Here is a 14,714-nt window from a genome sequence, read left to right on the forward strand (position 1 = left end):
TCGTCTCTGCTGTGATTTTATATCTAGATTAAATAGGTGGTAAACATTTTGGGGCAGGAGCTGTCTCTCTGTCTTGTGTTTGATACAGAAACCTAGCATGTGGGGGTTCATGGCCAAGACTACTGCGATATAAGTAATAACAACTAGCTCATGTTATCTCAATATACTTGCACAATGGAGACAAAGGCAAAATACTCTTGGCTCTAAACAGCAGGATTTCAAACACTAGGGGCTCAGTTCTGCCCTGGTGTGTATATATAAGGAGCAACTCTAATGAAGTTAACAGAGTTACACCAATGTAAAACCAATATGTATGAGATCTATGCAATTCAAATGGATTACTCTACTAGTTCCTAGCAGCTCTAACCCCCTCAGGACCCCCACCCTTGCCCTAGAGAGGGTAGGCACTCTAGAGAGACACACATGAAGGAGAAGAAAAAAGGAATATTATCAGGCATTTCATGACTGTTTACATTAATCTGTGAAGGAAACTGCTCATTTCAGTGTTTGCATTTACCATTTCTTCTCTTCCTTTGTCTGTCACTGCATTGTGAGGTTCAAGGTCTAGACCCCTTCCAGCATTCAATAAAAAGAAATTTTTGCTTTTCTTTAAAGAAAGAGGGTAAACAATATACAGAGGAATTTATTTTATCTTTTTAATTGTGGGAGCTTGTTCATCATTTGTATTTTCCAGGATTAACAGCGAGAACTAGAGCCCTCTGTTTTCTAAGTCTTCTAATTCCACTAAACATCCGCTACCCTGAAAGGACTCCACAGAATCCCATAAAACATTATTTATCTGTGTGCGTTAGCTGCACGATACTGTAATTTCCAGAATAAATGCTGGGTGTAAATTGTTGTTTATGTTGGAGTCTGACTGTCTTTACGAGAAACAAAGTGAAAACTGAATCTTCACAGCTTTATTTCTTCCGCTGAAACCTCTTCTGCAGAAGGAGAAATGCCTGGTGGAGCTCCTTAATGGACGGCTGTAAAGACTGTTGGGTTAAAACAAAGTATAGGGAATCACCTCCATACCCCCTTTTACTGCCAAATCCTCAGTTGGTGTAAATTGGTGTAGCTCCAGTGACTTTAGTTCATCTGCCCCGCGAGTGTCATTTAAATCAAGCTAAATTAAAGTGAAAGCAGTGCCATTCACATGGTTATAATTAAAGGCCTATCAGCATTTTTATTACAAACCTTGGCTGGTTAAAAATGCTTTATTCTACACCAGCATCCAAACCACAAGTCTGACACACAGTCACTTGGTCAGAGTGAAGGGGAATCTCCATGGGTCAGAAAAGGCAGAACTGCTCTATAGCCTTGTTGTATCAGGCTATGCACTACAACCCCTCTCATCAGGGAAGCAGGTAAGGAACAATTGGTACAGTAGTGGATTCATTGATCCTACCTTCTGCATTGCACAACTAAAGTAGGAACCCCCAGCAAAAAAGTGGAATGAGCACATCCAGCCCCTGAATATGCTCTTGACTCCCTGTATAACAGGTCTACTGCAGCTAAGGTTTAAAAAAAAAAGAGAGACAACATTGCAAGCCTCCGGGTAGACTTCTGAGGTGGGACCCACATTAAAAAAAAAAAAAAGAATGGGACTCTTCTGGGCTGTAACAAGAAATGATAAATGCTAAGCCACTCAGAAGCCAAATGTCCTCAGTTCCCTCTCACTGCACTGGCAGTCAAGAAGGATCATTACAGGAGGACAGCAAGGCTGATTTCCAAGACACGACTGGGGTGTGCCAGTAACAGCCCAAAAATTAATTTCATGCAGCTTTAGCTTTGTACAACTGTTTCTAGAGGGCCAGCCCCAGTGGTATTGAAGTGCCAAATACAGGACCTAAATGGTAATGGCTTATGACTACTCTCACTATCTGAGGAAGCTTTATTTCATAGCCCACCTTCAGAGATGATGTTGATGGGATGCAGAAAGCCTGCCAGACAACATGTTGCAGCCTCAGCTAGGAAGCAACATGTTTTAGAGGATGGGAGCTCAGGAAACCTACTAGCTTCCTTACCCCTCTCCTCCCACTGATCTGCTCTGTGACCTGGGGCAAATCATTCCCACTATTCATTTGCCTTGTCCATTTAGACTAATGATTCTCACCTACGGTGCTGTGGCACCTTGGGCAGTCTTGAGATCCTTTCAAGGGTGCCCCAGGGTGCCATGCATTAGCACTGTTAGGCATGCAAACATTATCCAGAAGATAAACCTAGAGATTTCAAATAGGAATCCATGATGTTAAAACCATTCTGACCTGTGATGGCCTGAGTTTTTCTGCAACTGAAAAAGAGCTGTGTTATTTTTCTGTAGTCCTAAAAACAAGTGAAAGGTAAAAACTAGCATTTTTCGAGGGATACTCAAGCCTAAAATGGTTGAGAACAACTGATTTAGACGGTCAGATCCTTGGGGCAGGGACTGCCTCCCAGTGTGTTATTGTACAGCACATTCCACAAAAGGGCCTCCATCCTGGTCAAGGCCTATACTGACAGGGGAACAAGCTCGCCTTGGGCCCCAGGCTAGATCCAGATTATGGGGTCTGCACCTGGGTCAGATCTGTCCTGGGGCACAAGATCATGATGGCAGTGGCAGCAGCCACTGTGGTGGCAACAGGACAAGCCGTTGCACTCCAGGTAGCCATTGCTATGGCAGAATGAGCAAACTACAGTGGACCAGGCACCTGTGGGGCAATTGAGGGCTGGGACACAGCCCTTCATTTCCTACCTTGCTGCTAGGAGCCATGTTCACCATGGCAGGCCCCACTCCCACTAGCCATGCCCACAAAATCCATGGCCTACCAGCAGCCCGGCAGGCTGGATGAAGTGGCTCTGCAGGCCAGATGTTTGACACCCCTGCTCTACTGTAATACAAACAATATGTGAGGAAAGGCCTATATAGCAAGAGGCATCATGCACTGAGCTCAGCTGTAAGGAAGCAAAATAGGAATCCAGCCTGACAGCATTAGCCCACAGTCAGCCACCCCTCAGCCCCCAACAACTTATATCTTCAGGTTATGCTCTGCAAGAGGTCCCTATGGATGGTACCACGCACCGTGAAGGAGTAGAACTGCCAAGCCAGCCCACTGGCTTTGCTTGCCTGTGGCTTGACAGTCCTCACTGCAAGTTTGCACAGTGCCAAGATAAGGCATCTTCTTCAAAGGGGACTTGAGTGAAGGGTGGACCTCTATACAAGGCCAGATCAGGCACAACCATCTCTGAGCTGAATGCCTGCTCTGTCCTCCTAATGAAATCATCACAACTCTATTTAACATTCCTCCTCATCTTTGAAAATTAGTACAAGGCAGCATGTCACTCTGGCAGCTGCCACTGCTCCTGTCCCTCTTCTCCAAGGTGGGGGTGAAACTTCTGCCCCTATCACCCAGAGAGGGTCGGAGGATCAAAGTTCAGAGAAACTTTTGATGAAGTGCTGTAGTAAGCCCATCATCAGAAGCAGGAAAGGTCAGAGTGTGGAAAAAATAATAAGAAAATATAACTGCTTTCTTATGAGGAAAATATTATGAGTTCTTCCCCTTTTTCAGCTTTTATGGAAGGAGATTCTGCCAGTTCCCTCAGAAAAAAAGAAGAAAAAGTAGTTTTAAAATGAGATTATGCACCTTCAGGGTGCCATTAGGAAGTTTTACTGTACTGAGATGACATGAAAGCTCTGGAATTAATATCCCTGAGATGTTTCAAACCTGCAATAGCAATTATTGTACTACGTGTCCCTGGATAAATAATAGGGCCATTCAACTAATTAGCTTCAATGATTTCAGCTCCCTGTAAATTCTCTCTCACTCGGCTATAAAAATAACACTAGGCAAACTTTTGGTAACAGAAACTTCTTTCAGGGGAAAAAAAAAAAGAGGGGGTTCCCCCCGATCCTAAGTCATAACTGCTGTCACAGCAATGGTCCGATTCCAAGGACTGGAAATAGTAATAGGCTATAATAGAATATATAAAAGGAGGGCCATTATTAATTGCCATTTACTGGTAATAAACCTATCACACCAATTTCTGCCCTCACACATGTGCAACCCCATTAATTTCAATGGGTCTGCATGTGTTAATTGAGCGCAGAATTTAGTCCACTGGTTGTAATTAATTAATCAGATTTTCAGTGCAGTTTGCATACTTTAAACTGTTGTTTTTTTCAAAAGCTTTCACATAGCTCTAGGTTTGAATTATACAACAGGGGCGTCATTCTCCTCTGTCCTGCAAGGGTGCAGTCATTTATGCCAGCATAGTATTAAATGCCATCACTATCCATTTTGCACTGGTATAAACAATTGCACAACAGAGAATCAGACCCTGTGTAGGTAAGTGCTATATGTATACTCCCACCCTCACACAGGAACATACATGCTTGCTCCCATATACTCTCTCTCTTATTTTGATCTATACTGCTGCTAATCCAGAGTGACTCCAGTAAGGTAAAACACTGCATTTATACCGTCATGCCTGGTCTACTGCACAGACATGTACCTGTATATGTTTTATAAGACTGGGAGGGAAAGAAAGGGAAGAAAAAAAAAGAAGGACGTATATTGTTTACGTCACTGCTTTCAATTGCAGGCTAAATGGAGCTTTTTTTTTTTTTCCATTCTTTTTTAAATATAAGGAATTCCTACTACTTTTAAATGAATCCAGTGTAAGGATGTCATCACTTACGTCCAGATTTCTTCTGCGCTCCTCCAGTTTCCAATTGCCACCAGACAAATGTTTCAAAACCAAGTCTACTGCCATGTAAACTTAGAACAACTATGAACTGCATTCACACTTGGTATAGCAGGGCTTTTTTTAAATTAATGTGATAGGCGTGTCTCAGGAACTGCTTAAGAACGGATTTCCTTGCCCATTTGTTTGTAACCTAACCTTGTATCTGGAATGTGACACCATCTTCCATTCTCAGAAAGTTGAAACATAGCCATAAGCTTTACACCACAAGTGAACTAACAACTTCTCCCTTAACATGACAAAGCAGCAAAGTCAGTTTCTGGTTCTGAGGTTAGAGGGCATGAATAGGAAACAGGATAGCTGTGTTCTTGTCCTGACTTAGCTGCTCAGATGCAGAAAGGATTAAGGGAGTTTGCACAGGAAAAGGGGGTCACTGTATTGCAAGTAAGAATACCTACACTACTTTTTAACCTGGTTATAATGGGTGGCAGTGATAGCGGAGATGGGCCAGCACATACTTCAGCATGGGCTAGCAAGCCACGTTCCTTTCCAAGGTCTCCAGCAGACTGGTGTAGTCCCTGCAGAAATCCATGCCTCCATCTCTTCCCTGCAGCTGTTACTCATTGTCTACATTTCATCTAGTTCTGGTATGCTGACCACACTGCAATCACACCTTCATTTGCTGTGTGGACATACCTCAAATCAGAATGTAGCAAGGTTCTTAACTGCACAAGCAATTTCACTGGATTCAGTAACTAAAGTTCATAGAAGCACAGGAAAGTAGGGCTTGAAAGGACCTTCAGAAGTCATTTAGTCCAACCCCTTACCTAAGACAGGACCAGGACCATCCCTATCCAAACTATCCCATACAGGTCCTTGCCTAACCTATTCCTAAAACTACACAAATCAACCCTGTTGCACAACTACAAAGAATACTGCCCTAAGACTCTAACAGCACCTTAACTCGCTATGGGTAAAGCAGGGGAATCAGCATCCTGCCACTGCAAGGGTTGTTAAAACCCACCTGAGAGATCCAAGGAAATGTCCCCTGCTACAGAGGAAGGCAAAAACTCCTACAGCACATACCATAATTAAGCACTAGTTAAATGCTTTGCTTTAAGGCCTCAGTTATTCACTCTCAAAAAGCTTTTGAGATTGAAGGATGAACCATACTTTAAATGCCAAATATTCATAGCAGTTTTTACACAAGCTTCCTAAAGGTGTGGAAAGCTCCGAAATGAAAGCATTATTTTGGACCCATCTCTACTTAAAACATCATTTAAAAATGAAGAGCTTTGTTTCACAAAGAAGCTGAAGAGAAGCTTACAGAGGTGGGGAGAATTGACAAGGAGGCACAAAAAAAAACAAAACACAAAAGCACAAAAATACCAAAAAACAAAAATCTCTTTTAGGACTAGTGTGATGCTTCTGATGCCAGGATTTCCGAAAGCATTCAGCAACAAAAATCAAGCATGGGTTTTGTTTGTTTGTTTGTTTCTGGTTTTTTAAAGATGGCCCCATCAGTGGGTGCTGAGCCCTTAAAAATCCAGCCCTGAGCTACTCTGAAAATGGGGTCCTCTAAACCCAAACTGGCAAGAAGATAGACACCTCCCAAAAAAGGAGGCCACATTACCCCACTGAAATCAAAAGATGACTCAGTGCTTTGCAGAATCAGGCCGCAATGTGTGCTGATCCACCCCTCAAACCTATCACTTGCAAGTTTTCACATCTTCTGGCTTGTGAAAACAGATTATTCCTGTAGTCACTAACATGCATCCATATTTATAAATACAAACGTAGAGATAAATAAACTAAACAGATATGGGCTTAGGTGTATAGAGAGCAGCACATAAACACAAAGTGATTCCTCTAAAAGGAAATTTATTTCAGACATTCCCCCATGCTGGAACAGTAACACATTCCACTGCCAGCATTCTATGTAATGGCTCTTGGTGGCAATATTAATAACAGTGTGATCAGACCACACAATCCTTAAAGAACTGCCTCAGTGTTATCCTAATGTGTTTAAATCCCTTTCTCCTTTTCCCCATGCTTGCCTAGCTCTGAGATCCACAGCTGTTTCAAGCCCCTACATTTTCACCTTTCAAGGGATCTTCACTCTCAGCTGATGAGCAATCCAGGGAGCTCACTCGAGGAGGATGGAAAGTCATAACATTTGTTTTGGAAATTTATTTTAGCCAATATTTCTCAATAAAATAAATTGTATAAATGAAATCAGACTGACACTGCAATATTTTGTAACTAGCTGGCGTCTCTGTGCAGCACTCAGGGATTGTCAAATGTTTCCCTAAGGTTTTCCCAGTTTATATTTAAAAAAAAAAAAAAAAAAAGCAAAACAGGAGAGAATGTGCTAACATTTGTGTGTGGCATATTTTTCAAATCAATGCAAATACCATTACATAATAACTCGATTTTGCATGTTTTACCTTGATGCATGCTCTACCGTCTTTGATAAGCATGGCTGCTACAATTCCCAGTCTCATTTCAAACAACAGGACAATAGATGTTAAAATAATTTTAAATCCCAATTCTGAAAATAATTAGCTTATCTAAACTCCTCCTGCCTCTCATCTTGAAGTCTTTGGAATGAAAAGGTACTCAGAAGTCTTCAGGGTTGGGGTCTGAAGGGGTACGTAGCCTTTATTCCTCAATAATATCAATGATATGCTTTGGTAGTTGTGCTGGATGCATAATGTTGATTTTTCTGTTCAGATGATAAGAGTTATAAAGATTGCAATAGTAAGGTCTAGACAAAATACCCATTACTGCCACCAGAGGCATTTGCACAGTCCTATAGCATCCAAAATACCATATTTAAATAACCTCTCCCATGGGATTATACAGGGTGACAGTGTTGACAACTAGTGACCTGCAGGAAATAGTCATTAGTTCTCTACAACAGGGACTGGGAGCCTCATTCATCAATACACTTAAGCAAGTGCATATCTTTAAACTGAAGTCAAAGGAACTTCTGCACATATTTTGCTGAACTGGGATCCAGACTCATCCCAGGTCTAATTCCATTAACGCTCCAGGGATGAATCAACTCCTTGTTTCTTGTCTAAGGAAAAACCATAAAGTTGATATATGTTACCATCCCCACTTTACAGATAGGGAAACTGAGGCAGAGATTGGTCACATGGTAAGTCAGTCAGTTGCCAGAGCTGGGAACAGAATGTAGGCCCCTCTGATGCACAGCCTCTGGTGCATCTATTGCACCACCAAGAACATGTGACCTCTCCAGAACTGCAAGTTTCAGATTTGCATATCTGCTGTTGAACCAGTAGGCTCAGACCTTAAGAGCAATCATTACTGGCAACTCCTCCTGCCCAACTAAGAAGCAGTGCAAACAAGCTAGGATGGAAGCCTCTGACTCTAGCCATCCGTTCGGTCAGAAGAATGATGTCCACTACACTGGGCTCTGACAATGAGATCTATGCAGCCAAAAAAACTGGAGAATTTGCCATACAAGGGAAATGAAGCAGGGAAAACTCACTTCCCCACACCTTCAAAAACCAGACTAATTAAGATTCTAGGTGGGAATGTACAGAATACTACAGAATATACCACTGCTGGATACAGACTCTAACTCTGTGCTTCAGAGAAGTGCCTTGTGTTCTTATGACTTGCTTAGGCTAAAAATCTGGTGCAAACTGACCTAATTCCACCAAAATCATGGGAGATGGAACTAGAATATAATCTTCAGACTGTATGTATGGTTTGTTGAATAAAGCAGGAGGCCCAGGAAGCAGGACTCCTGGGTTCTGTTACTAGCTTTGGAGTAGCTGAAGCCTAATGGACTGCAAAAACAAGTCTCCCAGATTCTATTCCTCACTCTGCCAGTGGCCTGCTACAGTTAACCTCTGTGCCCCAGTTTCCCCAGACTAAGATGGGATTGGTCATGCTTCCTTACCTTTGTAAAACACTTTCAAACCTAGGATAAAATGTCCTCTATCACGCTAAGAATTATTTTTAGATACTGCAGTTTATCCGTCTTGTTTCTCTGAAATAGCCCTGTATGGTTGTTTCTCCACCCTGGAATTAAAACCACAGCTTTTGCCTCTTACACTTACTCTCAGAGCACATCTGTATCACTTGGACATACACACCATGCTTCTCCTTCATTACAAATCTGAAACATGGACACAAAGACCAATCTCTTTATTTACTGACTCAGAAATTATTGGCCAAATCCTAGCATCTTCACTCAAATTTCATACATACTCCCCTAGACTTCTATCAACATAATGCTTGTGTAAGAACCTCAGGATCTGGCCCCATCCCAGCCACACAGACCTGGGCAAATGAGACCTTAGTGTGTCTAGCAGTTGCACACCAAGGTTTGCTACTTGGAGCTGTGCTGCTTTCATAGAGATGTGACCGAGTCCATGCATATAATGGGAAGGGATGAAGAGATTGGGGTGCAAGGCAGGGTTGCCTCCATTATTCCTCTGCTTCACCTGGATGGCGAACTTCAGTTCTGCAGCCAGAACCAGTGTCTCACCCACTATTCATCTTGCCAATCAATTTTTACTGCTGAAGAGGATGGCAATAACAATATAATACCTCCTCCTGCCATGACCCAGAACAGTAACATACTACAGACCTTTTTAAGTGACATAGGGGAGCTGCAATTTCTTTGTTTCTCCAATAGCAGATGAAAGGCAGCTTTGGGCCAACCCTGTCTCATGTGAACACAACCAAGATGCTAGAGTATGCTTTGGGAATGTGCTAAATGTGCGAGAACAACTGACCTAAGAGCTGGAGGAAGAAGGGTCTCAAGCACGGATACTCACCCTGGTTTCTCACTGCTCCAAATACCAGTAAACAAGGTAGCATTATTTTAATCCTGAAAAAAAATCAGGGTCAACTTGCAGTGTTCCCACATAAGGAATGCCTCCTACTCCCAACAGCATAGTCCTCTAAGGCTGGTCCTTTCAGAGCTGCAGGGCACCCAACCACAGCTGTAAACCAATGAAGTATAGTGCACAGCTTAATTTCTCTTCTCCCCAGCTATATGCTGCATCAGGAAAACCTGAAGAGAGGACATTTTACTGTAACACTGTGCCCCCCCAAAATAGCTCTTTCCCTAGAGTTAGCAGACACTTACTGCATTTTGTTGTTACTATAGGAAGTGAAGTTCTCACCTACCATATGCAAGACAAAAAAGTAAAAAGCCTGCTCTAAAAACACCTGTAAATACAAGGGAATGAAGCGCACAGTTTATACTGCACTACAGAATGTTACACGCCAACAGGACTTCATCACAACTGGACAATTTAGCATTGTTCCATTTTGGGAGTTCTGTAACAGGATGAATTGTAACAGGATTGACATGATTCAGGGCTGTGGGGAAGAGAAATCCATCGACTAACATCTTCTCTGGATGCCACTATTTTGAAAACCTCAGTGGCTTGCAACTATGAGCAAAACAAAGCTTTTAGTTAGAGCCAACTCCTAGTTAGGGCTAACTCCTTTAAAATACCAGGCCTATTCTCATTTACATTTAATGCCCTTTCACACTGTCACAAAAGGAGGGAGGCCTTACTCCCCATTTGCCTTTAACCATAACTAGATGAGTAACCACAGAATATTTGGTAAGCAATTATGCTACAACTCTCAGGTTAGTAACTCAGCACATCATATAAAGTTCTTTCTCCCAACTCACTGTACTACCCAATGATTCACGTATTTTTAAAATTGCAGATGTTTTAAAAGTGTAATTTTGTAATAGGAAGACAATTTCTTCACTTTTAAAATGGAACTGAATCCAGATGACACCATTAACTACAGTGCAGTTGCTTCAGATTTATACCTGCACAATCGATGGCAGAATGCAGTCCAATATATACAAAATAGGACACAAAAGCACTGAATAAAACGAGTGCACATATACACATTCACACTCTCCTAGCCCTTTCAAAATCAATGGTATACACTGCTTAGCCCCACACAGTTGCAAGCGCACATTAATTTTCTAAGAATAACATGTTAAACAGTGTCTTCACCTGACCCTTAAATTTGCACAGGCAATGAAGCTAATCTACCTGTGCGAACTGTAACATGCTAGGGGAAGTCAAGAAACTGTATTCATACAGGTCCTTGATGTGCATATGCAGTTATCCAGAAAGCAAATTAAGACTTTTTTTAAAGAATTACCTCCCTCCTGGTCCCCCAAATTAATTTATAGAAAACTATTATTGCTGGAAAAAGCCTGAAATAATCTGTCTTAATCCTACCATAGGGTTTGGGAGAGAGGATTTAAGACCCCAAGGGTCTTTGCCAAAAATACTCCCATGTCAGGGTTGGGGTTTTTTTAATTTTAATAGACCAGCTTCCCTTTGGTGCAATTCTCACCTGCAAAGTTTATGCCTGTAGTTTCTCTGTGCAGACTAGAACTCTGGGGATTTGAACATTTACCCTTTTAGCATGTCAGAATATTTTCTCAACCACATTCTTGACAGTCTAGAACAGTGATTCTCAAACAGGGTGCTGAGAAACCTGGGTGCCTTGAGATCCTTCAAGGATGCCATAGGGTACCACACAACATTAGCACTAGTAGGTGTGCAAACATGATTCAGAAAATAAACCCAGACATTTTTAATAGGAATCCACAGTGTCTAAACCATTTTGACCTGCTGTGTTCTGAGTTTTTTGAAACAGAAACATTTCTCCAATACATTTCTGTATTAGAGTGAAAGCAAGAGATGGCATTTTTGAGGGGTGCCTTGAGTCTAAAAAGGTTGAGAACCACTGGCCTAGAAGAATACAGGCCATAAATAATTTCAATTAAAGGTTATGAAGGAATCTAGCTTCTTTCAAGTTCTCAGAAAATTTAAAATCCCTAATTCTGTTCCTATTTACATATTGGTGTTCACGCCTTTAACTAGTGCGCATTTATTCCTAAAGCCTGCAGAAAAGATAAGAATCTAGATCTGTGTCTGGAATCCACCAGCTGAACTTCACATAACAGTATTTTTAGGTCTTGATTTCTACAAGCACAAATGCACCTATATGAGGCTTTAATTTGTCTGCGAGGCAGCTGCTTCCAACAGCATGGTCCCATACCTGTCATGTCTGCAATTTCACCTCATTCTCCATAAAATAATGTGCTATCAAGGAGACATTTATAAACATCTATTTAAATGAAATGAAAGCATACTGAACATATGATGATACAAAGCCATGTATTAAATGTATAAACACATATTTTTAACCTTTCTGTTTTATAGAAGTAAATCAAGAGACTAAAATATGTTTTTAAAATAGTCTAATTTTCCAAAAAAAAGAGGTTTTCTTCTTTTGCACTATTTTTTGTAAAGTAATGCAGCCTTTTATTTATATTCTTTTAAATGATCATGTATCCAGAAAGACAAAGGAACCTTTAAATATTCAGTATTTCTTGGAATCAAAATTAATTTGGTATTGATAACATTTAAAATTATCCAGTTGTGCTCATTTTCCATGCTAAAAAAAAAAAAGACATTTTGCAAACCTTTTGTGAAACCAAAAAAAAGAAAAAAATCCACCCAAAATGTCTGAATCACAAAATAATAAAGAAATTTATTGAGCTCTCATAAACCTCGGCATGAAACTACAAACATTTTTGTCACTTTTGCACAGCCCCGATTACTGTGCATTATGCTTTGCAACAGTTTTTCCTAACATCATCACTAATGGATACTATAACATGCTTTATAACAGGTTATTAAGGAATATGGCTATAGCTAGTAGATCGCTTTATAATATGAATACAGCATTTAAGAAACGGCCCTTTCATTTAAACTGTTAACTGGGAAAACTGTAGCATAATAAATAACAGAGGTGTGACATACATTTGTAGGAAAGGGCCCCATCTCCCTGAACACAGCCGTGCAAAACTTGGGGGGGGGGTGGGGGGGGTGTGTGTGTGTGTGTGTGAGTGAAATTTTTCAAATCGGCTCATTCATCATTATCCTTAGAATCTACTTGCACTGTGATGCCCACAGGACGCAAGTCCCCCGAGACTACTTTCTTTTACAAGTCATTTATATTTTATACAATGGTATCATAAATTTTAAAAAGTTCAACCATGCTGTGCATGGGCCATTGCCAAGTAACTGTGACATCTCATTGCTGTTTATGGTTTCTCCTCCCCACACACCTCACTGTTTTGTCATCCCTTCACCAAAGAGCTTGGGGCTCGATTCTGCTCCCATTTAAGCCAATGGCAAAATTCCCATTGACGTCAATGGCAGTAGGATCAAGCTCTTTGGGATACGACCTATGCGTGTGCGCATGTGCATGAGCACAAGGGGAATTATCAGTTTCTAAAAAAACAAAAACCCCAACAACCCCAAAACAAACAAACAAACAAACAAACAAACATTGACAAGGGTGCGAATTATAGGGATAGCATAAAAATAATTTTGCAAATCTGTAGTAACCTAAATTGCAGAACAGTTTTTCATCCCATTCACAGGAAATAAAAATTGGGAGCATTTTCTTATGAAACCAGGAAAAAACCAAAACCCGGTCTAATCTTATCTAGTTGCTAACTTCCTTTGGATTTCTGCATAGTGTTCCTCACTGCAGCACTGGATACCAAGAGATCTAGCCACAATGCTAGCTCAAAGCAGCACACAATATTCATGTTGCTTTACAAATGCAATAGTACAAAGCAAAAATCCAGGTGCTTGTTAGTCTGCAAACCACAAGTAGGTGGCAGTGGAGACATTTCTGGATGAACCTTCTCAGCTGGAAATGTGCAAGGAGAAGGGGGAAATTAATCCTCAAACAGTAACAAACATACAAAAATAAATAACATCTCAAAATGTTAAGTCCTTTCCCTGTATCAGATCATTGTTAACAGCTAATAAAATATCTGTCTGCAGGGACATGAAATAGAACAACACCCTAATAAAGAGACTTGCAGAAGGGAAAAGCGATCTTCTGTTTTTTACACCATTCGAATAAACTGATGGATCAGGAGATTTGGACAATTGTTTCCTGTAAAATTAAAAGTGTAGTTTGCAGGAACTAGCTTGCTGCAGCACTACAGAGGCCCCGGATATAGTTCTTCTATGCATCCTGTTTCCCTTTACTTTAACTACTCGTTAATGTTTTTTACAAGGTCCCATTAGCAAATACCATATGTAAAATGATTAATTGGTGGAAATACATAAGAAAAAACATTACAGTCTCTGGTCTTATAATACACAGTAATTAATATCAATTGAATTAATCAGAATGGGCTAAGGGAAATACTCAAGAATGCAAACATACAAACACTGGCATTCCCTTCAAACAAAATGTAACGTTTTCAGTATTTGCCTCCGGCTGGCAACAATAAATCCTCTTAAATTTGCCTTCCAAGGTCAGTGAGTGCAGGAGATGCATGTATATGATTTTCTAGTTTACCTGCTAAGGAGAGACTGGGGTCAGTAAATTATCCTCCCAATTCAGCCTAATTGAATAGACTACTGGACGTCAGACTGGAAACTGGAGGGAGCATGAGGACACACTTGACAACATATATCTGTCACAGGAGACAAGAAGAGACAGGTAAATGGACTGACAGAGGGGAAAGATATACCACACATATAATAACCACCATGCAACGAAAAGGACAAGTGTTAAAGGAAGAGTAACAGAGCCACTTCCACTAGCTGGAAAGAACTTCACTCATTGTTTTAATTAGTAGAACCTGCAGCTGACATGAAAAGGAAGAGGGAAAAGCAAGATTGAAGACCTTCTGAAAGCTCCTTACACATTCACATGCTGAAATGGGTGGCAAGAAGCAATATTTTTAGGCAAATGCAATTACATGCCTTTGGACCAGACAAATTTACTAAATTGGCAGAGAATTAAATTCTGATATATGAGGAAGAAAATGGTACCCACCCTATATTTGCTAAGCAAGACAAACCCATTGGATTACATTAATAATTCTAAGACCTTGCATAGAATTACCCCATTTCCCCATCCCTGTAAATTTCAACATGCTCTATAAAGGAAGGCAGGAGCATTAT

The 14,714-nt window shown here is 40.8% G+C and overlaps 1 protein-coding gene across 3 annotated transcripts in view; it reads right to left on the minus strand.

The window, feature by feature from the left end:
* Nucleotides 1-14,714, minus strand: part of SKAP1 (src kinase associated phosphoprotein 1) — a 253,786-nt gene that overhangs the window by 122,384 nt on the left and 116,688 nt on the right. The window contains exon 1 of one of the 3 annotated variants that reach the window (XM_059727033.1): nt 4,678-4,783. The exons of the other annotated variants lie outside the window; for them this stretch is intronic. Coding sequence (XP_059583016.1) covers nt 4,678-4,780 — 103 coding nt within the window. The 5' untranslated portion in view covers nt 4,781-4,783. Of the gene's footprint in view, nt 1-4,677; nt 4,784-14,714 lie in introns of those variants that run through there. 3 annotated transcript variants of the gene reach the window in all.

The sequence above is a fragment of the Alligator mississippiensis genome, chromosome 4, assembly GCF_030867095.1.
Source record: "Alligator mississippiensis isolate rAllMis1 chromosome 4, rAllMis1, whole genome shotgun sequence".
Taxonomy (NCBI): domain Eukaryota; kingdom Metazoa; phylum Chordata; order Crocodylia; family Alligatoridae; genus Alligator; species Alligator mississippiensis.